At 51.4% G+C, this 24,800-nt stretch overlaps 1 protein-coding gene and 1 long non-coding RNA gene across 5 annotated transcripts in view; one reads left to right on the top strand and one right to left on the bottom strand.

The window, feature by feature from the left end:
- The window catches only part of LOC103345839 (uncharacterized), a 35,347-nt gene extending 13,051 nt beyond the window's left edge, over window positions 1-22,296 (top strand). Inside the window, exons 2-5 of one of the 3 annotated variants that reach the window (XR_011381828.1) lie at window positions 1,711-1,834; window positions 9,465-9,622; window positions 20,105-20,196; window positions 21,009-22,296. This is a non-coding gene — a long non-coding RNA (uncharacterized lncRNA). Of the gene's footprint in view, window positions 1-1,710; window positions 1,835-9,464; window positions 9,623-20,104; window positions 20,398-21,008 lie in introns of those variants that run through there. The other 2 variants (XR_007916398.2, XR_007916397.2) reach the window with 2 other exon arrangements.
- GCNT4 (glucosaminyl (N-acetyl) transferase 4) overlaps window positions 13,211-24,800 on the bottom strand; it is a 32,049-nt gene continuing 20,459 nt past the window's right edge. Inside the window, exons 1-2 of one of the 2 annotated variants that reach the window (XM_017339037.3) lie at window positions 23,899-24,448; window positions 13,211-17,252 (exon numbers count right to left, since the gene is read on the bottom strand). In XM_017339037.3, the coding sequence (XP_017194526.2) occupies window positions 15,902-17,251 (1,350 nt within the window). In that variant the 5' untranslated portion in view covers window position 17,252; window positions 23,899-24,448 and the 3' untranslated portion in view covers window positions 13,211-15,901. Of the gene's footprint in view, window positions 17,253-23,898; window positions 24,449-24,800 lie in introns of those variants that run through there. The other variant, XM_070056289.1, reaches the window with a different exon arrangement.

A 24,800-nucleotide genomic window follows, 5' to 3' on the forward strand; every position in this document is an offset into this window, starting at 1 on the left:
CTCTGTAGCATTCTGCATAAAACTGTTTTGCATGAATCAGGATAAAATACAGGGGCAGGTACTGTGTAGCAGTTAAGATGCCACTTGGGGTGCCCTCACTCCCTACCAGAATGCCCAGGTTCAGGTCCCTGCTCCACTCCCAGGCCCAGCTTCCTGCCAGTGCAGACCCAGGGAGGCAGCAGGTGCTGGCTGAAGCAGGTCCTTGCTGTCCATGTCGGAGACTCAGATGGAGTTCCCAGCTCCCACAGTTCCAACCCAGCCCCAGTTACTGTGCATTTGGGGGTGGACCAGCATGGAAAATTCTCTCTCTCTCTCTCTCTCTCTCTCTCTTCCTCTCCCTTTCAAATAAATACATGAATAAGGTGTAAAATAATCATGACAAATTATGTAAGATTTTAACAGACATCTGATACAGGTGATATGTTAACAAGAGGGCAAATTAGGTTGGGGCTATATGGGAAATTATGCATTTCCTTCTGTGTGTGCCTAAAATTAATCTGAAATTTAAAACTTCATTGTAAAATATTGCCACTTTCTTAACATGTTCTTGTTTAATAATCTGCACTATTAAAATGAGGAAATTAAACAGATCAATTAAAAGAGAAAAACTGAAAACTAGTAAAGACCCCGGGACCACCTGGACCCACGGCTTAGTGTTAACTGACCTTTAGCAAAATCTGTGAGTGGACACTCAGCATAACGGTTAAGACACCCACATTCCTTATCGAAGTACCTGAGTTAAGTACCTGGCTCTGGCTCCAGATTCCAGCTTCCTGCTAGTGCACACTCTGCCACCCACGTGGGAGACCTGGACTGAATGCCCAGCCCCAGCCATGGGAGGCATTAGGGGAATAAGTCAGCTGATGGGAAAGCCCTCTCTCTAAAAAGTTTTTTTTTTTAATTAAGATTTGTTTATTTAAAGAATAGATTTATTTATTTGAGAGAGAGATAGGGAGAGACAAAGATGGACTAGCAAGAAAGAGTCCTCCATGCACTGGTTCACTTCCCAGATGTCCACAACAGCCAGGCCTGGACTAGGCCAAAGCCAGGTGCCAGGAGCTCCAACTGAATCTCCCACATGGATCACAGGGACCCATGCACTTGAGCCATCATCTGCTACCTTCCAGACACATTAGCAGGAAGCCAGACTGCAATGGAATAGCAGAGACTCAAATTGGCACTCAGATATGGGATACTAGTGTCACAAGCAGTGCCTGAACCCGCTGTGCCACAGCCTCCTCCCCAGCGAATAACTTTTGTAAAACTAACTGATTCAATTTCATATGGGGCCTAAGGGGAATGAAACTCCAACCACGTTATAGTTTAACAACAAGGCTTAATGGAGTTAGGATTTTTCATCTCATCCAAGATGCCAGTGACGGTAAGACCCATGTCTTACGTGCCATCCCAAATATGAGGGATCTGCAAAGGTTAATGGAAAGCTGGAATGAAAAGATACATTAATTTTGGAGCAAAAACTTTCCTCACCTTTTCTTCGTGCTACCCAGTCAACCAGAGCCCTGATGGTGTCCCGGGGTGGGGGTCCTGAGAAGCAAGCTCTGGTCCTCACCATGGGCTCTACAGCACTCGCCCTAGGAGCCACCGGTGTGGAGAGCCCAGGCACCCTGCACCCCACCTCTGAGCTGCCTGAAGGAACTCACACTGCTGCTTCCTCCCTCCAACCCAGCTTTCTGCGTTCTCTTTCTGCAGACAGCAAATGCACATCCCATTGTCCCGCAGGTTCCTTAAATGGGTGACTTAAAGCAGGGGTTGAGAAACACATCTGACAAAAACTGGGGAACTGCTGGCTATCAGAGAAGGCTGCCATCATCAGGTGAGAATATTTTGTTTTGTTTTGCTTCTCATACTTCAGTGTTTATCTGTGAGGGAGTACAAATACTCGGTACTACACATGCTCCTGTGTAACCACACATGTTGTTTCACAACACGGTTTTGAAATTTATAAATTCTTTTTTTCTACTCTTATCTCTGAAGTCCTCTGTTATTCCATTTATGGATTACTGTGCTGATTTTATCTATATACTATTGTAAATAATTTCCATCAAAGTTTGTGCATGGGTTTGGATGTGTGTGACAGTGTATGCAAGAGAGAGAGAGAGGAGAATGCAAGAACATACACAAAACAGAGATTGTCATAACAATGATGCTGCCAGCACCCTCGCCCTCATTCCAACCACTGAGTCCTCCTCAGAGGTCTTGTCTACAGAGCAGGGCTCGCGGCCCCACCTGTGGGTTATGGACTTATGAGGATCTCCCCAAGTGCACATCTGGAAGCTCTAACCCCAGTATGAATGTGTCTGGACACAGGCCCTTTAAGGAGGTAACCAAGGTCAAAGGAGATATTAAGGGTGGGGCTGTAATCCAAGGTGACCAAAAAGGATAGAGGAAGGGCCATGGGAGGACGCAGTGAGACAAGGAGAGAACCTCGAATGTGGACGTCCGACCCCCAGAACTGTGAGGAACACGTCCCCACATTCACGCTGTCTCGGCTGTGGCATTTTGTTAGGGTAACCCCAGCAACCAAAGCAGAAACTGGAACTGTGGCTTCAGGTCTAACAACCCACAACAGAGAAGGGAAGAGAAAGGAGAGCAATGGGAACTCCACAAAAGCCTCGGTGAGGGCTTAGATGCCGTGAAGGGGCATCTCCAGACGGGGTCAGGAAGCAGAAGAGACACCTTGCCCGCCCCCCGCCCACTCTCACGAAGGCCACAGGAGCACCACGAGCGGCGTCCACAAGCAGGTCAGCCAGGGCCTGGGGCCCCCAGCCGCGGACCAGGAGCCACCCAGTCTGCAGGATTTTGTTACGGCAGCCAGAGCAGACCAAAGGCTTTGGTTAAACACAAACAGCACTACTCTTGATAAATACTAGACTATCAGTCCATACCCTCCAACAACCTAACTGCCAGACCTGCCACTCAAAAACTGACTTCTATCTGGGAGTCAGAGAGACAGCCAAAGAGAGTTCACATCCACTGGCTCACTCCCCAGATGCCCGCAGCAGCCAGGGCTGGAGCCAGGAACCAGGAGACAGGAACTCAACCCAGGCCCCCCATGTGGGTGGCAGGGACCCAACAGTTGAGCAATCGCCACTGCCTTCCAGGATCTGCAATGGCAGGAAGCTGAAGTCAGGATCCAGGGCTGGGACTCGAACCCCGGCACCCCGATGTGGGATACAGCCAGGATGAACACCTGCTCCTGTCTTCCTTCTTAGGGCCACTTACGCCCCACTCTCTAAAAACCTCTTACTCTTAAGGCCCTTCTACTATCCCAGAGAATCACACTCAAAACTGACGCCAAGACATTGTTCTTTAAAATCTGCCTTGACTCGGTTTTGAGGCCCTGGCCTGAGCTGCCAGATAAGACCCCACTCACAACCACCTTCCTCACTGGATTCTCACTGTGAGCCACTGGACACCCCAGGGCCAGGCACACAAGAAAGCCAGGGCGCTCCCCTGCTGCAGGCCCACGGAAGTCATTCCGCCCGTGAATCCGTGGTAAAGTGCTTCCTGCAGCCAGCACTGTGCTTCCTCCAGTGGCCCACAGGCCCCCTTGCTGGATTCTCCCAACAGATCCGAATGGCAGCCTACTGTGCGCCTCACCCAAGGTCACAGGGCCAAAACCAGGTCAGGGAGTCAGTGGGCAGTGAGAGCTGCCGTTCGCGCTCCAAGCTTCAGTGCGTCAGCTGAGAGGCAACTGCTTGTGTGGCCTTGTGGCACAGCGAGGTGCCCACTGCTTGGGATGCCCAAATCCCACACCAGAGCGCCAGCTCCAGTCCTGACACCTCCACTTCCCACCCAGCTCCCTGCTGATGCACCTGGGAGGCAGCAGGTGATGGCTCAAGTGCTGTGACCCCGCTACCCATTTGGGAGACCTGGATGGAGCTCCTGGCTCCTGCCTTCAGTGTAGCCCAGCCCAGGCTGCTGCACACATTTCGGGAGTGCGTCATTGGATGAAACATATTCTCCTTCTTACTCTCTGACACTCAGTCTTTCGAGTATTTAAAAATAAGCAAATATTTTGATAATAATAACAATAATAATAATAATACTAATAAAATGCTTCCCAAAATCTGCTTTGCCCACGTAAGAGGGCTTGGCAATTTTAAGTATGGTGAGCTAAGGAGCTTCCCTGCTGCCCACAGCGTCACAGAGCCTAAACTCCATGCAAAGCAGATTTCCAGGGAAAGCACACACTGCCATGGCGATACTTCAGAAATGTGACTGCTCGCTTTTCCTGCTCCCACAAACCTGCTTGCCCCAAGTTTTATCCTGGGGCTGCCTCCCTCCCTCCTATCCCTCCCTCTCCCCCTCCCTCCCTCCCTCCCTCCCTCTCCCTCTCCCTCTCCCCCTCCCTTCTTTCCTCCCTCCCTCCCTTCTTCCCTCCCTTTCCCCCTCCCTTCTTCCTTCCCTCCCTCCCTTCTTCCCTCCCTCTCCCTCTCCCCCTCCCTTCTTCCCTCCCTCCCTCCTTCCCTCCCTTCTTCCCTCCCTCTCCCTCTCCCTCTCCTCCTCCCTTTTTCCTTCCCTCCCTCCCTTCTTCCCTCCCTCTCCCTCTCCCCCTCCCTTCTTCCCTCCCTCCCTCCCTCTCCCTCTCCCCCTCCCTCTTAGGACCTCACATCCTGGTGACGCAGAGGACTGCTACTCACAGCTCCCCAGCCCCAGTGCAAGCCCCAGATTTGGAGTTTCACACCACGTCCATGCTCACTAATGGGCCGGGTGCTCTGCAAGCAAAACTTCTTCACTTAAAATATATTTCTGGGGGCTGGTGCTGTGGTGTAGAGGGTAAAGCCACTGCCTGCAGTGCCAGCATCTCATGTTCAAGTCCTGGCTGCACCACTTCTGATCCAGCTCTCTGCTATGGCCTGGGATAGCAGCGGAAGATGGCCCAAGTCCTTGGGCCCCTGCACCCGCATGGGAGAACCAGAAGAAGCTCCTGGCTCCTGCCTTCAGATTGGCACAGCTCCAGCTGTTGTAGCCATCTGGGGAATGAACCAGCAGATGGAAGACTGACTCTCTCTCTCTCTCTCTCTCTGCCTCTACCTCTCTGTAACTCCACCTTGCGAATAAATAAATAAATCTTTAAAAAATAATAAAATATATTTCTGTTAGACCTACTGTGTGCCAGGCTTGTTCCAAGTGACAGGAATCCTGCGGTTAGCAAAACCGCCCATGCCTTGTTTCAGTGAAGCTCGTGTTAGGCGAGTGAGGACTAAGGTATCACACAAAACACACAAACGTAGGGCGAGTCAGGCAGCAGTCAGACCTGTGAAGAAAAATCAACCGGACAAAGCAAGGAGAGACGGTTACAGGTAGGAGCGCTGCTCTGTCAGCCAGGGTGGCCACGAAGGCTTCTAGGACACGGCGGCATCCGAGCCAAGACTTAAACACAGACAGAAAGGAAGCCATGTGGATATGGAGGGGACACAGGGAGAAGAACATTCCAGAGAAAACCACGGTCACAAAGGCCCAAGGGCAGGTACCAGATTTTAATCTTTGGAGGTGAACAAGTGACAGCATGGAAAAGTGGACGCCTTGGGAAATTCACATCTTACAGGTTCTGAGGAGGGAACGCACCACGTCACACAGCCTGGGGCGGGAGGGGAGCAGGACACTGTCCACAGCCCCGCTGGGCTTTCTGGAGAAGGCTGGGGCTCCTGTGAGTGCACGGGTCGACTTTAGGCTCTTGGGGCTGTCTCCCGTCGCCTGGCCCTTGCCCCAGATGACTCAGAGCAGGAAATACTGACAGGGTGCAAGTCAGGTAGGAAGGCCCAGAGCACGGGGTGCGCAGGTTAGGAAGGCCCAGAGCACGGGGTGTGGATGTCAGGGGAGGTAGCTGGGCTCTCTGATAAGGGGCTGCAGACACAGAATCTGAGGAGCCAGAAACGGTCACGCAGGTCTTGCAGACCTTGCTAAATTCCTACCGTGTGCAAGCTGGACATGCCTGGGAGAGGCAGGACCCCCTGCTCACCACAGACCAGGCCACCAAGTGGGGTCGAGGGCGACAGTGCGCAGGTGAGCACCAACTCCGAGCTGCGACTCCATTCCAACTCCTCCTTGAGATCTTTATGTTCCAAATCTGCAGGCGTTTGTACAACTGGCTATCAGTTACATCAGATTAATCCCAGTGCTATTAAACACATCTGTCTTTTAATTCAAGTCCTATTTTTGTTGCTGTAATAAGGAAAATAATAGCAGAACTTGTACCAACAGACTTTCTAGAAAAAGATGTATGTTGGCCATGACGTCACAGAGAGCCTATTCATTCTGGCCCTAAATTCTCACTGTGTAGGGGTGTTCCATGGGACTGCTGCATACTCATGTCAAGGACAACTTAAGGTGCACCCTGCAAACCTGGAGATGAGCGCGCTGGCTCCCCACCTCTTAGTGTTTCCTCATTTTCCCTGCAAATGAAAACCACAGCAGTCACCCAAAGGCAAGGCAGTGAACAGGCAGAGCTCGTGTGTGAGTCCTGGGAGGGAAAACTTCCCCTTCCGGGCACTGTGTTCTATTTTATTTACCCTGCTGAGAAATCAGTGTTTACCTAACAATTGCCTTGGCTAAAATGACAAGGAAATGCACCTGTAGATTCAGTCCCAGAAAACTCAGAATTTGCTTCATTCAGCAAGTGTTGGTTGGGCACCTGGAGTGTACCTGGCACACCACAGTGCTGAACGAGACACACCTGCTCCCCTCCTCACGAAGCTGAAGTCCAGTGAGGGAACCGACAGGAAGAAAGTTCAACACCTGATGCGCATACAGCAACTCCTACAGGGAACGCAAAGAGAGGGGAGTGTGCTTTATACCACAGAGGAGGGAGCTAAGGAGCCCTCCTTGAACTGTTGCTTGAGGGTTAAAAACCTGAGGTTTGCTGTTGGTAGCATAAACAATAAAAAATAAATAAAAATTTAAAAACCTGAGGCTTGCAACGCCTGCATCCCTTTAGGAGTGCAGGCTGGAGTTCTGGCTGCTCTGCTTCCTATCCAGGTCCCTGCTAAAGCACCTCGGAAAATAGCAGACGATGGCCCAGGTGCTGTCATGTGGAGTTCCAGACGGAGTCCTAGGGTCCTGGCTTCTGCCCGGCCATTGCGGCCACCTGGGGAGTGAACCAGCAGATGGAAGATCGATCTCTCTCTGACTGTCTCCTTCTGTCACTCTGCCTTTCTTTTTTTTAAGATTTATTTTATTTATTTGAAAGACAGAGTGACAGGGAGAAGTAGAGACAAAGAGAGAGGGAGGGAGAGAGAGAGAGAGAGAGAGGTCTTCCATCCGCTGGTTCACTCTCCAAATGGCTGCAACGGCCAGAGCTGAGCCAATTCGAAGCCAAGAGCCAGGAACTTCTTCCGGGTCTCCCATGTGGGTGCAGGGGCCCAAGGACTTGGGCCGTCTTCTACTGCTTTCCCAGGATGTAGCAGAGAGCTGGATACCAAGTGGAGCAGCCAGGACTCAAACTGGTGTCCATATGGGATTCGGGCGCCACAGGCGGAGGATTAGCCAAGTGAGCCACGGCGCTGGCCCAGTTGTAGCATTTTTGACTCTGTCTGGTCTGGATGAATGCTCAGGAAGCAAGCACTGGTTTTCAGACTAAAGGGCCCAAGCCCTCCAGGGGGAAGATCTGATTCTCCCCATCGAACATGTGGTGCGGTGGGCAGAGTCCCAGCAGGCAGTCTCAGTGCTGCCCCTTCTGACCTCTCGACTGACACACGTGGTCAGCAGGCTCCCTCGTGGACGACCACCTCAGCCAGGGCCTCCTCAGCATGGCGTGTGCAGCCCCCACGGTGAGTTTTGTTCACAGCAAGGTCTGCTGTGGCTGGGGTGCAGCGTAGGGCCGCATTCTAGCAGCTCCCAGGCGGTGCCAGTGCTGCCCAAGGTCACGCCGGCGGAGGGAAGAGTCGTCCTGGCCTCCAGGGCCTGAGAAATTTGTGTTTGCTGTTGCAGCCCCTCAGGCTGCCGGGCACTGACCACAGAGGTCGCGGAAGTACCGAGTCACAACACCTAGGCAATTTTCTGCCTCATGACCCATCCCCAGAACCAGAACACAAAGCACAGGCAGAGCCTGGTGTCCAGCACCTGGACTCTGGATCCACGGGGCCTGAATTCCATCCTCAGCTCTGACGTGTCTGAGCTGGTAACCTTGGGCAAGCCAGCCGGCCCCTGGGGCCCTTCCTCCCCTGCAAAGAAGGGTAGCGCCAACTCAGAGGGGCAGGTGCAGACGGCGCAGCATGGGAGACCACAGGGGAGGGACAGACGACACTCGCAGTGTGTGTGCCTCATGCCATACACGGAGGGAGCGGGGCCCAGCCCTCGGACTGCCTTTGCTCTTCACTCTGTTTCTTCAGTCTCTTCGAAGTGAGAACAGCAAAACAAAAGGTAAGATGGAGACAGTTTGAGATGCCCGCTTCCCCACATCGGGGGGGCCTGCATTCCAGTCTCTCCTGCTAATGCAGACGCTGGCAGGTGGCAGTGATGGCTCAAGAAATTGGGTCCCTGCCACCCACGTGGGAGACCTGAATGAGTCCAGTTTGGGCTGCTGTCTGGCATAGCCCTGCCAGCCCCAGCCATTGGATGCCTCTGAGGCTGAAGCAGCAGCTCCCTGTCTCTGTCTCTCTCTACCACTCAGATAGAAAATATCATAAACCATCCATGTGCAGAACTGGTTTGAATCCAGATTTCAAGAAACAATGGCTACAAAGACATGTTTGAAACACTTGAGAAATTCTGAAAACGGATTCACTGTCAAATATTAAGAAATTATAAATTGTTAAGTGTGATAATGGCACAGTGATCATATTTTTAAAAAATGAGTCTTTAGCATTAGAGACTGATATGGAAGGACCAGGCCACATCGTCTAGCATTGCCTTCACTTGGACAGTGCGACCACAAGAACAGCAGTTCCATGCAGTTCAGTGTTAAGGGGTGCAATAATGTGGTGTCTGGGATTTTCTAGTCTGGGAGGGCGGACGGTGACAGAGGCGTGTCACCTGCTGGCGTGGAGAACACAGGGCTCCCCCCGCCATTCTCTACTCAGGTCTGTCTGAAACTTCCCATCACAGCATAGTTTTCAACTTCCTCACAGTGTTCGGCGTGCATTCCGACTGCAAGTTTGCACGCACAGCCTCAAGTGAAAGGAACCCAGTTCAATCCTGCTTAAACAAGACTCACCTGAGCTGGAGGGCCGGAGGAGCTGCTGTTGAAGGGCGGGTCCCTGCCTTGAACCCCTCGAGGCCTCTGTCGCCATTTGACGCGTGCTTATCCAGGCAGAGGGGTAGAGAGCTGTCTGTCAGGAGGCCCAGGTCCTCAAGCTTTCTGCTCACAAACAGCAAAAGATCTCGCCCCCACCAAGTCCCAGGAGCCCTGCTTGGCACACAGGAGGTCCTGTGCCTTCTCCTTAGGGCACTCACTGGTGGGGGATGGGAGGGACTGAACTTGCCTCCCTGTACCCCCACAGGTGAGGAGGGAGAGCAGGCGCCGGGTCAGCAGGGCTCCACCCCCGAGACTTGATCTGCAGGCCTTACCTTCCAGTGTCCTCCCCGTGGGGGTTAGGAGCGCCACGTAAACCAACCCACAGCCATGGAGAAGAGGCAGCCAGGATGGTAAATGGTCCAGGTGAGGGGCTGCACCGAGGGCCTCGGGGAGGTGGTCTGGGATGGAGGAGGGGCATGGGCCGCTTTCCCTCGCGTTCCTGTCACAGCCCTCAGCCTGCCTGGGTGGGTGTACGGCTCTCACGATTCAGGGGAGCAGCGCGGGCTGAGCTGCCTGAAGCAGGGGCCAACCCAGTAAGGTTTCTGGCTGGCTGCGCCAGCAATCGGATTTCCAGCAGTCTGTGATCACAGATCGTGTCTTCTTCCTTCCAGGTGTTGAATTAATTCCACACCAACTCCCCCATTCAATTTTTACTTTAAAGTTTAAAGGGCCAGTTGTAAGGACTGCAAAAAAAAGAAAAAAAAAAAGCAGGCTTGCTCAGGTCCCCCATCCCCCCCCACCCCCCACCCCCAGAGGCAGCCTGCTTCTACCCTGAACTGGTTCTCTGGTTTTATTTCCACGAATCACGAATCCAGAGGGCGTCCTTAATCACTGAACTCGCGTCTTCACTTTCAGGCATGGCCTATGGATGTCTACGGAGATGGTCCTTTCACACACACCCACACTCCTCTTCCACTCACCCACCAGGTTTATGCGGATTAGGCCCACGCTCCCCAGGGTCCTGGCAGACCACTCACCCACCAGGTTTATGCGGATTAGGCCCACGCTCCCCAGGGTCCTGGCAGACCACTCACCCACCAGGTTTATGCGGATTAGGCCCACGCTCCCCAGGGTCCTGGCAGACCACTCACCCACCAGGTTTATGCGGATTAGGCCCACGCTCCCCAGGGTCCTGGCAGACCACTCACCCACCAGGTTTATGCGGATTAGGTCCACGCTCCCCAGGGTCCTGGCAGACCACTCACCCACCAGGTTTATGCGGATTAGGCCCACGCTCCCCAGGGTCCTGGCAGACCACTCACCCACCAGGTTTATGCGGATTAGGTCCACAGTTGACGTCTCCAGTTGTCGCCAGGAACAGCGTCTCCAGCTGGCCTGCAGTGGCACATTTTGTTCTCCTTACAGCTCATATTTTTTTCCTGTGGAAATTTAGTTCCCAATTCTCCGAGGGTCTAATTTGCCTCTGAATGAATTTGTTTAGACTTATGGGGTTTTCCATGGCTTCATCAGCCTGGGGAGAGCTCTGAAGCCGCTGGCCCCCTCTGCTCAGAGCTGCCTGTGGGTGCTCAGCCCTTCCCCACCCCACCCCGCTGCCCGCGGGGTCTCAGATCTCCTCCTGGGTGTCCCTTTACCTTCTGTCCATGCTGGACTCTGTTTGCTGCAGAAATTTCCTGACTCACCAACAACTAGTTGTAAAACTGGTCAATAATAACTCTCACTTAAAAAAAAAAAAAGTAGGCAATAAGATTAAGTCAAGTCATGAGTGAAGATTCTCGTGATGACCCTCACCTGTCCCATATGGCTACTTGGAACAAAGGAACAGGAAACCTCTAAGAATGGGTGCAAATTTCCCCCAGCAGATATATTTTGCTGAGTATTCCTGGCATTTTTTAAAAAAGTATCCAGCCTTGATTGAAGCAGACACGTGGAAGCACTTGTGAGACAACACTGAAATCCTCCTTGTACATGGCATGCTGCTAACGGCCTGACCCAGTGAGGAGCCAGAGTGAGACGCTTGTTTCCATCACTGACCTTTTAGGACGCTGAAATGCTCACGGAAATCCCAGCCGAGCAGAGGCTGTCTTCCCACCACGCACCTTTGTTCACAGAATCACACGAAGGTCTGAACTCCAGATTTCACCCCACAGTTATAGGCGAGTTGCATCCCTTGAAATTCACTTCTTTCCATTATAGTTATAAAAATCATGCCTAATAAGGCTGCAAAGTGGTAGAAAATAATTTTAGGAGGACTTATAGTTATCAAAAAAGATCAACAGTCGATACTGAAAAAATGTACAGAGAGTGCTTCTAGGACAGAAGGTATGAAATAGTTCTGGGAGCGAGAATTTGGAGCAGCAGTTATGCCTCTGCTTGGGATCCACGCACACCATATTGTAGTGCCTGGACCTCAGACTATATAGTAGGTTAGGATTAGAAGCAATGTATGCTCATTGTGAAATTTGGTATTTAAAAAGATTTAATTAATTAATTAATTAGAAAGGCAGAGCTACATTGAGAGAGTGAGCGAGCAAGCAGGAGAGACAGTGAGAGAAATCTCATTCCTGGTTCACTCCCTAGATGGCTGCAACGGCCAGAGCTGAGCTGACTCGAGTTAGGAGCCAGCAGCTTCTTTCAGGTCTCCCATGTGGGTAGCAGCAGCCCAAGCACTTGAGCCATCTTCTGCTGCTTTTTCCCAGGCACATTAGCAGGGAACTGGATCAGAAGTGGAGCAGGCAGGATTTGAACTGGTGCCCATATGAGATTCTGGCACTGCAGGCAGCAGCTTTACCTGCTATGCCATAGTGCCAGCTCCATAATTAGGTACTTTCTAAACACTAACTTGGCCTCACACTTATATTGTTGAAAGATGATTTTCTGGAGGGAATTCCTCCAGCATTTCTCAGCCAGCAGTCCAGAGCAGTGCCTCCCTTTGGAGCCTGTGAGACTCCAGGCCCACCTCTGCAGAAGAGTGCGCAGAGAAGCAACCTGTTCTTAACAAAGCCCTCCTGGTGACTGGTGCAGATTCCGGCCTGCAAACCACTGTCCCAGCAAACGCTGTATACGTTAGGGGTCACCTTCAGCTGTTAGGTACACATAGCAAGCTGTTTCTGGCATAAAAGAACACTGGGTGTAGGCAGTCTAGGATGATTCAAATGTCCTATTTTTCCATGTGCTCTCTCCACATACATACATACACACACACACACACACATCTTTTTACTGCCATATGACTTCCAGCCTTATGGCTTTTAAATGGCTGCTATTCCAAACATTCTACGTTGCAGAAGAAAGTAAAGAAACGGGTAAGCAAACCAGGGCACATTCGCAGATGCCCAGGCTTCTGCTTGCAACTCATCTGCCACCCTGGGCTGAAAGGGAGGCTGGGAATTAACAGAGGGTCATCCCGTTGCTCAGAATAAAGCCAGAGAAACCAGGGAGAGTGGAGACAAGAAGGAGCTAGCAGCCTCTCAGTGCTTCCTGGGATGCAATCTTCAAAGTTAAACCTTCGAGAATATTATACTGAAATAGTTCTTTACTAAGCATGCATTAAAAGACAGCTTTGTTTTTACATGAAAGTCTACATCCTTGCTTACTAGCTCATCAAACCCATTACAATTTCACACTGCTCTGGAAATACTAACAAGTGAATCACAGAACAGGAAGAAATGCTACATGAAATAAAGAACAAATTTTAAAGGAAAAAGTACATCTTGAGGAAATGACGTCAGGATAGGAGGAGCTCTAGGGGCAGGGCTGTTCACAGCAGTGTTACTGACAACAGGTAACAACACAACTTCAGCAGCTTCCAATCCAGCGTCCTGCAAGGAAGGAACCACTGCGAATCAGGCCATGGCCTTCCTCAGCCTCACTACCACGTCACAACGTGGCAAAGCTGTTGTTAATATCCTGGCAGTGGGAAGAGACAAAAAAAGTGAATTGCATAAAACGGAAGAGTGTTCAGAGAACTCACTGGAGAACGAATACACACGATTTCTGTTTAATTCCTTTATTGTTCTATAGGAAACAATAGCAACATTGACCAACATAATAAGTAAATTTATCCAGGGTCCTAACTCTAATTCTTTCCTGGCGTGACTGATTGAGCCCAGGGGCTCCCAGAAGGAGGACTTTGGGGCTCTGAAGGGAGGCCGTATCCAAGGTCAGGTGTTGTCTTCCGGGGCCTTTCCATGCCCGTGTGGGTGGATTCTCCAGTCCTCTGTCCCCAAGCTGTTGGCATCACAGGAAACATCTCCCAGGAGTGAGAAAAACACACGAGTCTCCACTCCTTCTCTCTTGCAAAGCCTCCTGATCCATTTCACAAAACCAGAAGCCACTTGTCCTGATCTGGATGCAGACTTGTGGACACCAAAGGGAATGTGAAACCGTGGAGCTCCCTACATAGGACTCTCCAGTGTGCTGCTGTGAGCCACCCTCTCTCCGCCCCTCCTGGAAATTCATGTGGATCTCAGCCATCCACCTTGGCAAAGGCACTATGCAGACAAAGGAGAAACTTTTTGGAAACTGTCCACTGCAAAGCATGGGGACAGCGGTGCAGTCAGGCTCCAAGCATCCAGAGGCTTCTAACCACGGCAGTAGCTCCTCAAAGAGAGAAGAGAACCTTGGTTTTCCAGGACTGCAGGAGCTGAGATAAAGAGCTCAGCCTACCCTACTGAGAGCCAACTTCCTCCGCTCTCAGCTGAGCAAGAACTCTTATCTGGAAGATTAATCTTAGAGGAGAAACCAATCTGAAGGAGAAGGCAGACAGGGAACCCCTAGAGGATTCTTTGTGGCTCTGCCAAGTTAGGCAATTTAAGCTCTTGCGCCTGTGTTCTTTGCGGAATACACACCGAATTGCGTTACACTGAAATGAAGCTAACTCTGCCCTTCATATTCGAGCAGTGCCATGAGCCGAACACACCTTTGTGAGAAGCCAGCAAAACCATGAAAGCAAAGTTCATGAATTCCAGGGCTTTGGTCATTGGATCACATTTTATTTTACAACATCAAAGAGTTCACATCTAGCAGAATAAAAAATGAAACACCAACCTATTTAAAACTCCGATAGCTAGAAATGTATTTCAAAAGTGGTTGAAAAGAGGAGAGTCAGAGACCAGCTGATAAAAATATTTGAAAAAAAATCAAAACTCATTTCACCATCATAAACAAAAAAAAATACTTGTAGCATACATAAGGGTACACCCATTTCAAATTCCCGAAGCAGACGATCATTTTATTTTCCATGAAATGTGTAAAAAATACAATTGTATGTATGTATATCACATTCTGGTAGGCAAGAGAAATCTTCAAATTTAAATATATATATATATATATTTCATTTAAAATAATCTAAACATTTACTGCTTCTCAGCCTTTTGGCTAAGATCAAGTGTAAAATCATCTAAACATTTAAAAAGTAGCAGCAATAGTCATCTTTAAATATGTATAATAATATAGTAGATTGTTCAAATCACATATTTTGGTAGCTCTTTCATTATTATTAATATCCACATACAACTTACATATGGCAAGGTCCTGGCCTACTCTCTAAATAATGTAGGAGTCTCGGTTCAATAAATACTACACAAAAAACAATTACAAAACACAGATGGCAAACATTTTCCAGATCAGGGGAGAATCAGGTCGGAAGGCATACAGTAATCTGCAGAATTACCAAGGCAAGGGTGAGACCCGCCAGCTCCCAGAAATGCTAGACTACATGTGTCCGGAGCCAGAGAAATAAGAAAAATGTCAAAATGGCAATAATGAAGTTGGAGTGCTGTCATATTTGACAGAATCTTTCCAAGAAAATGTATCATCCCTTAGCTCAGCAGCTCTACAAAGCAGAAGTACACTGAACCCACTGCAGAAAACTTACCTGTAACAGCGACCAGGCAACTCAGGGGCAAGGCTGATGTGTGACACTCTGAACTACTAGCTAGTTCCTGTTACTCTTTTAAATATGCATTTGACAGGCTACCCAGTTCTTATTTTCAAGCATTAAACCTGTTTTAAAGAAATAGTTGAACTGAAAAGGAGGCCACGGAGACCTTGTGTAACCTGATGCCTGCGGGGATCTTCTCCCAGCATCGCCTCCCTCACTCACTCACACCCTGAATTCAACAAGCGAAGCAGGGGCACAAGGCAAGACGCTTCGGCAGGCAGGAAACTGACAATTCCTTGAGCTTTTCTGAGGCCACAGAGTCTCTCCTCACATTCAAATGGTCAGGAAAAATCGGGGAGACTTCATTACAAATGGAGTGAGGGTCCCTGTACATAGCAGTGTTCTGACATGGTGGTTTAACTCCAGAAGCACTCTTAGTAGAACCCTGATGGTCACATGGAGAAGGTGCTGAGTGCTGAGGGGAAGCCACAGGCTCCTGATGGTGCTCAGCTCACCACACAACCTGGTTTAACTCCCACGTGGTTTCTGAAAACAGTCAGGGGTTCAATACTCACCTGAACACTGAGTGGCCAGTTAGGACCCCTGATTTAGCTCAGTGAGATTACAAGGGGAGATGAGCACTAGAGAGCGCAACCAATGGCCACCCTACCAAGACCAGATCACCTCCTAAGCACCTTTCAAACTGAGCGGACCACACCCAGGCAGCCTGGCAGACGGCTGGGTGTACAGCCACCATGAACTCCGCTTATCAGACACCCTCCTACTTCCATCAGGTCTCACTACACAGATGTGACTGTGGGATTTTCTGAAGACAAAGAGATCCACTCTCTCTGTTGTTCTTCCAGCTTTTCTGCCAAGCACTTAATCAAAACAGGGTCCACCTTAGAATCAAATTTATTAGCAAACCAATGTCCATCTTTTATAAGCCACCTTAATTCTGCAGCTCCATAAATACACACACTTCGAAGGTGCGTTCCAGTGCAACTGGGGTAGAAAACCCCTTCGTAGTAATTCCACTTGACAAGGCGGGTCTTGCTCTGTAGGTCAGACACGTCCTGGGCTGACCTGGAAATCTCTCCAGGTACTCCTGGTACCCGAACTAAGGTCGCCCAAAAGTGCTCATCAGGCGAGTATGTGTCTTGAGACCAGGCAAAGAAGTCTGTAACGAGGGAGCTGTTGAAAATATAATTCACAAATGCTTGACTTAAAACAAAGTAGGCACTGCCGACAAATACCTCAATGTGGTGCGGGGGCGCCTGCTTGGAGACATTTGTCCTCACTGGTAGTCTCACGCTGTCGTGAGGCACCTGCCTGAGCTCATGGTGATAAGTGAACCTTTCCGTTTTGCTGTTTGGGGGTCTGACCGTCTCTAACATATTTGCTCCGTTGAGTTTCTTCAACTCTGACACTAACTCGAAATTGGACTTCAGGGGGAAATCTTGCCCACACAGATTGATAACGTATTTCCATTGAACTGAAGACTTGAGAAGGTCTGACAGGCAATTCAAGTCAGCTTGGAGTCTGGAAATGTGAGCGTACTGCACGGCCTCTAATCTGGAAGCAATGAAGACATTGGGGAAGCACTTTGCTAAATTCTTCATGGCGACTTGGAAGGCGTCAGGCGACTTGAGGTCGTAATGGATGCAGTAGACATTGTGCTGGGCATATATAGCACGGAGAAGTCTCTCAACCATGATTGCATCTTTGTGCACAACCAAGGAATAGGCTACTGGGAAGCGTCTCTCCTCCCCTGACACGAGCTTCTGATGGTACCTCCTCAGAGAGTGATAGATGTCACAGTCACTCGTCATTGCCGCGACATCATCATCCTCCAGGTCCACAATGTGTCTCCTTCTGATTTCCAGACTCTTGCCGACCTCCAGAGGCTCCTGTTCATAGATGGCTGAACAGTTAACTTCATGGCTGGCCGCGTCTTTAACATGGGTGTACCTGTTTCTTACAAAAGGCGAGGTACTGAGGGAGTACTCAACGATGTACAGGCCTTCTGGAGGGAAGAGAAGTCTCCCCACATTGAGCAGCTTCACCAAGGAGAACAGCCACAGGGTCAGAAACACGATGAAAACCTTATGCTGGAGAGGATATTTAAGACAACACCTGAGTACCTTCATTCTGTAAGAGGATAGGGAATGTCGATATTAATTAAGGACACTAAATATGAGGAGAAAATCAGCTCAATTTATCCAAAGGTTATTGGGTGCCTACCACATGCTTGGGCCCAGGCAGAACGCTGGGCCCAAGGATGAGTAAAGTAAGATTCTTTCCCTTGAAATAATCTAGAAATAAAGGGGTAGAATGGTGATATTCTGTTAACCCTGTTTTCAGAGATGTTGTTTACCAAGCGGAATGGAAGATAAACTCCTAAAATATAAACACAATCATCAGCTGGTATCTGTGGGGGATGGGTGCAGGACCCCGCTGAAGATGCCAAAGCCCAAAGATGTTCATGACCCTAGAGAGAACACCACAATGTTTACACCAAACCCACACACAGCTTCCTGTGTACTTTCAGTCCTCTCTGGATTACTTGTAACATCCAGCACAATGCCTACACTTGCTTCACATGCATGGATTCATCATAAACTTGGTGCAGGGCAAACTCAAGCTGTGCTTCTTGGAACTTTCTGGAAAAAAGTTTTCAAATACTTGCAATCCACAGTTGGTTGAATGTGCAGACATGGAAGCCATGGACATGAAGGGCAGCTGCATGGCATCTGAAGAGGGACAGCTCCGGTTTGGGCAGAGGTGTGGAGAACTCCACGTCCTCAGAAGGCCCTCCCACATTCAAATGACCTGCCCAGGGCAGCACCTGTCCTGACTCCACTTCCCATCTGGCTAGGCAGGAGCCCAGTGACTCCCACATTCAGAAATGAGAGCAGCAGGAAGTCGCTAGAGTAGACCCCAGAGACTAAAATGTGCTAATTACAAAAACCGGGCAAACTGCACATTTCTCTTAATTTGTTTCGTTGGTACCCATTTCTTCACAGGGATTAGCTTAGCTCCTAAAATGAAGAAGGCCTGCCTTGATGGATGTAGGGGACTGTCCAGAGACTACAGTTTCGGGGCTCGTCTACAGCTTTGCAACCATCAGCAGGAACCTCAGCTTCGAGCCAAAGGGGATGGCGCCTGTGCAGTGTGCTTGGGAGGGGCGGGAAGCCGAGACCCCACCGACTGGGAGCCGGCAGCAGGGGGCCCCTCGGCACAGCTGCTGTGGGGCCTGGCAGGGGTGATGGGCAGCAGCGGGCATATTTCTGCCAGTGTGGCTCTGAGGGGCTTGACAGTTGGCCAGGTTTCAAGCTTGGGTCATGAGCGATGACCTCGTCATACACTGTGCCAGAGGAGTGGAGAGGAATGTCCGGCTCAAGGAGTTCAACTGCAGGGCATCCCGGTGGCGAGGACGGTGCTGGGACCTCGACGTGAGACCGAGACTCAGAGACTCGGAGAGCAAGAAGAGTGCAGGAGCAGGACGGGCTGGGATCAGGAGCCCAGGGCACGCTGGGCCGGGCTCTGCAGCGTAGTCTGTGGTCGCTAAGGTGCTAGTAAAGAAGCCTGCACCCACAGGCAGAATTGGGTGCTTCGGTCAATAAGTCAAAGATGACCCAAGCCCAGTGCATGGTAACCAAGCACAAGGAGGAGACAGCTCACATAAAGGCTACAATTAGAATGAGTCTTACCCACGGCAGACGAATGCTTTCTCTTTCCTTACCTTGTTGGCCCAAGGACTACCTAAATTACCCTCAGTTAATTTTTCCCTGGTGAAATGAAAAGACCTGGTATTTCTGGAGGGTCATCAGTTCTCCCAGAGCTCTCCTGCCATTTGTGAATTAGCATTTCATGACCATCTGCACACAGAAGGACACAGGCAGGCTCCCTCCCATCATCCACTCCACCCAGGAGTCCCTGCCCTTTCTGACTTCAGCCTGGGGCCAGGAGTTTGAGCTGGGCGGGAGGCCATGGGAAAGGAGAGGTAGGGCTGGGAGAAGGCCCTTGGGACTGGCTCGGCACCCGCACTTGAAATTCCCAGACTGGGATGAATGTCAATTTGAAAGGAAGAGGGCAGAGCCCAGGCCCTCAATTCTGGTCCATCTTGTTCTGCCCCAGGCATCGCTAAGGCAGAGTGAGGGTCTGCCTGGAAGCCAACCTTTCGCACCCCTCAACAGCAGCAGCATAAACCCCTGCCCCTCTCACCAAGGCCAGAGTCCCGTCACTGAGAAAACACCCGTTTGCCCAAGTGAGGAGGAAAAGAGGGGGTGGCACAATGACCTTTGGCATGAGTGAGTCTCTGGCAAACCTGGAAGGGGCCGTGGCCTCTTCCCAGCCACCAAGGGAAGGAATTCCGAGAAGACCAGGGGTCGTCCTCCTGGGCTGCGCCCTCCCAGTGAGCTTGGCACAGCCACAGGTGCAGGGCCGGAGGCATCAGGGCAGGTGCAGCCACCACAGCCCAGGCCTGCGAGGCCCCAGAGGCTGCAGGGCTGGGGCTGGGAAGCAGCTCCTATGGCCTCATGCGCGCAGGACTGAGGCTGGCGGCTCCGAGGAAGCAAGCTGGCCACACGTCCTCTGCGAACACCCACCCTGCCGGCAGCGGGCGCTGCATGGCCAGGAAGGGGCTCTCCCCTCCCCCGGAGCAGGCAGATGAGTCGCCCTGCCGTGGAGCTGACGGCCGCGTGAGAACCAGTTCCCAGTAGAGACAGCGGAACAGAAATGAACATGACAGCAAGGTCTGCAGCTGTCGCTGGGTGAAACTGGGGGAGCTTCGCACTGGAAGCAGGCCAGACTAACGCCATCCCACAGCGCCTGCCCAGCACGCACACACTACACAGAACAGGGTGGAAGACGCTGGCAACAGACACTCGTCGCTGATGACAAGATCCAGGTTTAGATAAAGACAAGCTGGAAAGGGCTCCACTGGGACTGCCCCAGCCTTCACGGTAACTAACGTGGAACCATCACTTTGTTCCTTGCAGATAATGCATTAAGGACATACAAACACCCCAGACCTCAGCCGCTTTCTACCAGCCCCTCGGATCGTACTGCTTGGAGCTTCCTTTCTTCTTAAGTAAGACTTCTCTTCTCTCACCGTTGTGTACAGTCTTGTAAATCATCATCGACACCAGGACATGAACCTGGACTCATCTCAGTTTTCCTGCAACATAATAAAGTCTGTAATGGTGGCCGGCATTGTGGCGTAGGGGGCTACGCTGCCACTGCAGCACTGGCATTCCATATGGGCACCGGGTCAAGTCCCAGCTGCTCCATGTCTGATTAGCTCCCTGCTAATGTACCCGTGAAAAAAGAAGAAGTTGGCCTGACTGCTTGGAACCCTGTATCCACAGGGGAAACCCAGAAGAAGCTCCTGGCTCTTGGCTTAGGACCAACCTAGCTCTGGCTACGGTGGCCATTTGTGGGGTAAATCAGCAGATGGAAGATCTTTCTCTCTTGATCTCTCTCTCTTTGCCCCTCCTTCCCTCCCTCAGTAACTCTGCCTTTCAAGTAAAATAAATAAAGTCTGCAATAATTCAGTACAAGCCACTCCTCCATCTCTGAAGTCCCAACCAGGATGCTGAATGAAACATTTCCCCCAACCATTTCGTTTCCCCAAGTCTCCCAGGTGTCCTCAGAGCCACCAAGGAGGAGGTAGGAGCACCAAGGCAGGGCCCTCCCCATGTCTTCTCCTTTTTAATGTTTCTAACATTTATTTATTTGAAAGGCAGAGTGCCATATATATAGAGGGGGGAGGGGAGGAGGGAGGGAGAGGGAGAGAGGGAGAGAGAGAGAGAAATCACCCATTCGCTGGTTCACTCCCCAAATGCCCACAACAACTCTAGCTAGGCCAGGCTGACACTAGGAGCTCCTACCCTGTCTCCTCAGGTCTTCCGAGGAAGCTGGATTGGAAGTGTGGAACAGCCAGGACCTGACCAGCACTGCGGTACAGGATGTAGCATCCCAAGCAGCAACTTACCTGCTGTGCCACACAGCCCACGCTATCAGCCAACTCCTCGAAGTTTTAAAACCCAGAAGCATCAAAGAAGCCGGGAAGAAAGGGGAGCAGGGAGAAGAGACGGGCTTGGCTTCCCGTGTGGGCAGAGCTGCCTCTGCGCTTCTTCCCGGCGGCTTGCACAGGGGCTGGGGCTGGGAGAGAGGCTCCAGAGGTCACAGAGCTGGACACAGAGCTGGGGCCTGGAGGGACACCTGCAGCTGAGGCTTTAGCCAAACCTGCTCACCTCCCCGGGGCCAGTTTTCTGTCTCATATGAGATGGGAGGTCCCTCCCCTGCTGCTGGGAGCCTTGCTTGCGGGCCCCAATCCTGGACTTGTCCAGGACACCACACAGGACTTGCTGATTTTCATCAGAAGAAAAGAATCACCGAGAACCCTGTGCAATGCTAAGAAACACCTGCCCCGCACAATCCTGGCCAGAGCAGGATACAGTAACACACAAGGAAGAGCAGAAGCGGAAGGCACGGGGCCGTGGGACCAGCACCGGGCCAGGGCAGCAGCTTCAGCCAGGGAGGCTGGCGCAGCACCCGGACCCCAGACAGGCTGCTCTGCCCATCTCTGCGTCCCCTCCAGGGAAACGACTCTGCGCGCTACATGAAGTCACGTGTACCAAGTGCTGTAGCCCAGCCGGGACCACCACTGCCTGCTGAGTGCTGGCTGTGGCTTCCCCTTTACCCAACCCTCACCCCTCTCTTTCTCAAGCCACCCTCCCACCGCCACCTCTCAAAGATCCCGCCCAGATTCAGGGTGTTTTGTCCTGGTTTTCAGTCTACCACCGTTTTAACTGAGTGTCGACGTCCATGAACAGCTGTAGAATTCGTGCCTGAATGCCTCCAGGGTACCACCGCCACCTCCTCTTAACAAGCACACAGGCAAGCGAGGCGACCAAAACCCTGTCCCAGGTCACGGATCTGGACAATGCCGTGGCTGGGACGGCAGCCCAGAGTCTTGCCTGTTCGAGACACGTTCTTTGTCCTCCGTGCCACACTATCGTGGGATACACAAAAGTGCCTCCCCATTTTCCACGGCAGTTCTAATCCTGGCTGGTGTCTCGTCTGTGCCAGGGTCGGACCCTCACACCAAGCCTGCAGTCCTGGGACTTCCCGCCCCGCTAAAGCAATCATTTACTCAGAGACGCAGCCTGGAGGAGGCAGGGCAGTGAGGCGGGGGGGGAGGGGGGGCGGGGGGGGGGTGCTGAGTCAGTTCTCCAGCAGCGGTACTGATTAAAGGGGAGATGTAGCCTCGGACCGAGAGCTCCCCTGTCACCAGCGACTTACCCATTTCTTTTCATGTGATCTGCGACACAATTACTAATTACTCTATAAAAGTTCCTATGTGTAGAATATTCCCTCTGTGAGGTACCTTAAAGTTCTTACACATTAGCTTGAAAATGGGGAATGAAGGGCTTACTGATTCAGAAAGGTCAAGATTTTTTTCTTTCCCAAATCTTACAAAGAATCATCATCACCTAAGAACACAGAGACAAGTGCGCCAGAAGCAAAACCCAAATGAACCCTGATGTAGCTGCACAAGCCGAGTCCTTTCCCTACAGCAACCCGACTTCAATCACGTCTCCACTCTCCCCTTGAGGACCGGCTGACCGCCAAGCCCAGGGCGAGCCCACAAGGGGGCAGCCCCCAGGCCCCCAGGCCCCCAGCAGTGGCGCAAAGGCACAGTGGGTTAAGCCACCGCTTGTATCCTATATGGGTGCTGGTTTGAGTCTTGGCCGCACCAATCCAACTCCCGGCTAATGTGCCTGGGGAGGGGCACTTGGGCCCCTGCCACCCACATGAGAGACCGGGACAGAGTTCCAGGACCCGTGGCTTCAGCCTGGCCCAGCCCCAGCTGCCGTGGCCATTCATGCAGCAGATCAGCTGATGGAAGATCTCTCCCTCCCTCTGTCTCATTCTCTGTCTTTCAAATAAATAAGTAAATCTTTGAAAAAAAAAAAAAGTAAACAACATCCTACAGGTAAACATACCTCTTTAAAGGGAAAAATTTAAATATTAGAATTTACTTTTCTAGGTCTTCTCCACCAAAGCATAACTGATTGACCCCCAATTCCTGAAGAAGCCCACGAGCAAATCCCCACACTGCAGAGCACCTTGAAAGGTGGTTACACCCCTCCCTAACGTGCCCAGCCACGTCCTAACCCCTGCCTTCCATCCCTGAGGTGCCGCAAACACATTTCCCTCACCCAGGCGTCTGAACGCCTTTGCCAGGTGATCTGTGAACAACAGCACTTTGTCCCAGTCCTGGAGGCTGCGCGTCCAGGGTCAAGGTGCAGGCTCAGCACCCGGCACCCAGCACAGGCTGTGTCCTCACATCACGGAGGCAAGGTGGCAGGGGAACAGCGTCCTCACCCTTCAGAGCCTCCCAGGTCCCACTCACCAGGACTCTGCCCTCACACCCACTTCTTAAGGCTATCACGTAGGCAATCTCGCTGCCACAGATGAGTTCTGGGGACACATGTAGACCACAGCAAGACGTGTTTCTCATTGCTCCCACCAGGAGTGCACAGAGGAGGCCCATCACGATGGCGCGCAGTCCAGCCTGGCTCCACTCCCCACGCCACTCAGGCTGCCTTTCTCAAAGCCAACAGACTCTTCAGCTGCTGGAGTCATGGGCTACACCTGCTCTTTCCAGTGTTCCACACTCAGTGCTGGTTCCTTCCACGTTATCTCACTCATTCTGCTCAGGTAACTATCATTATCCCCACTTTAGACTGAAAACAAAGTGAGTCACAGGACAGAAGCAGCCTACCTCAGGTCAACAGCTAGGATGGCGCAGGAGCAGGGAGCTTTGACTGCAGTCCCATTCACAGCCTTCGCTCTTAACCACGATTCAGACCAATCTCTTGACAGAGAACTCTGTCGGGTCCACACGGAAATGCATTTCAGATCCACCCACTTCTTTCTCGCCTGGGAACCAAGCCAGCATCCAGTGTTGCCTGGATATGAAATCACCTCTTCACCGGCCTCCCCTGCTTTCCACTCTCTGTACTGTAGCCAAAATGATTTTTTAAACACTTAAATCAGAACACTCACCCTCCCTAGTCCCATTTCCTACACTCAGAACTCTTTCCTGGGATTTCACTTCACTTAGAATAAAATCGCAAACACTTCCTGTGGCCATAAGGGACTCCGCAACCCCCAAGCCTGGCTTCCTCCGCAAGCTCATCTTTTTCTTCTGAAAAACCCCGAATATGAGCCCCTCTTCCTTGCCACGGGGCCTCTGCCCACGCTGCCCCCACATGTGGACCACCTTTCCCTGGACCCTGGGCTGACGGAGTCCTCAAGTTTTAGGAGAAACTTCTTTTCCTCCGAGCTTCCCTCACCCCCCACCCCCCACCCCCACCCCCGCCCAAACTTGTTTTCTTCTGAGCGCACGCCATGAGCAGCAGTCGCTTTGTTTACTTGCTTGTTATCTGTCCCTGGACTAACATGAGGTCCTGAAAGACCAGTTCACTACTCTGTCCCCAGCACCAAGGACGCTGGAGATGACCCATGTTCCAGCCTGGCTCCGCCACCAACATCTCCTCCAGGGACCCCGGCAGCTCACGTTATGTCGGGCAAGTCTTTACTTCTAACACCTTCAGTGGGATCATGGTGTGTCTACACTGCAATGCTAATGTGAGGGCCCGGACATAACCCAGGTGAACGAGC

The sequence above is a fragment of the Oryctolagus cuniculus genome, chromosome 14, assembly GCF_964237555.1.
Source record: "Oryctolagus cuniculus chromosome 14, mOryCun1.1, whole genome shotgun sequence".
Lineage (NCBI taxonomy): Eukaryota > Metazoa > Chordata > Mammalia > Lagomorpha > Leporidae > Oryctolagus > Oryctolagus cuniculus.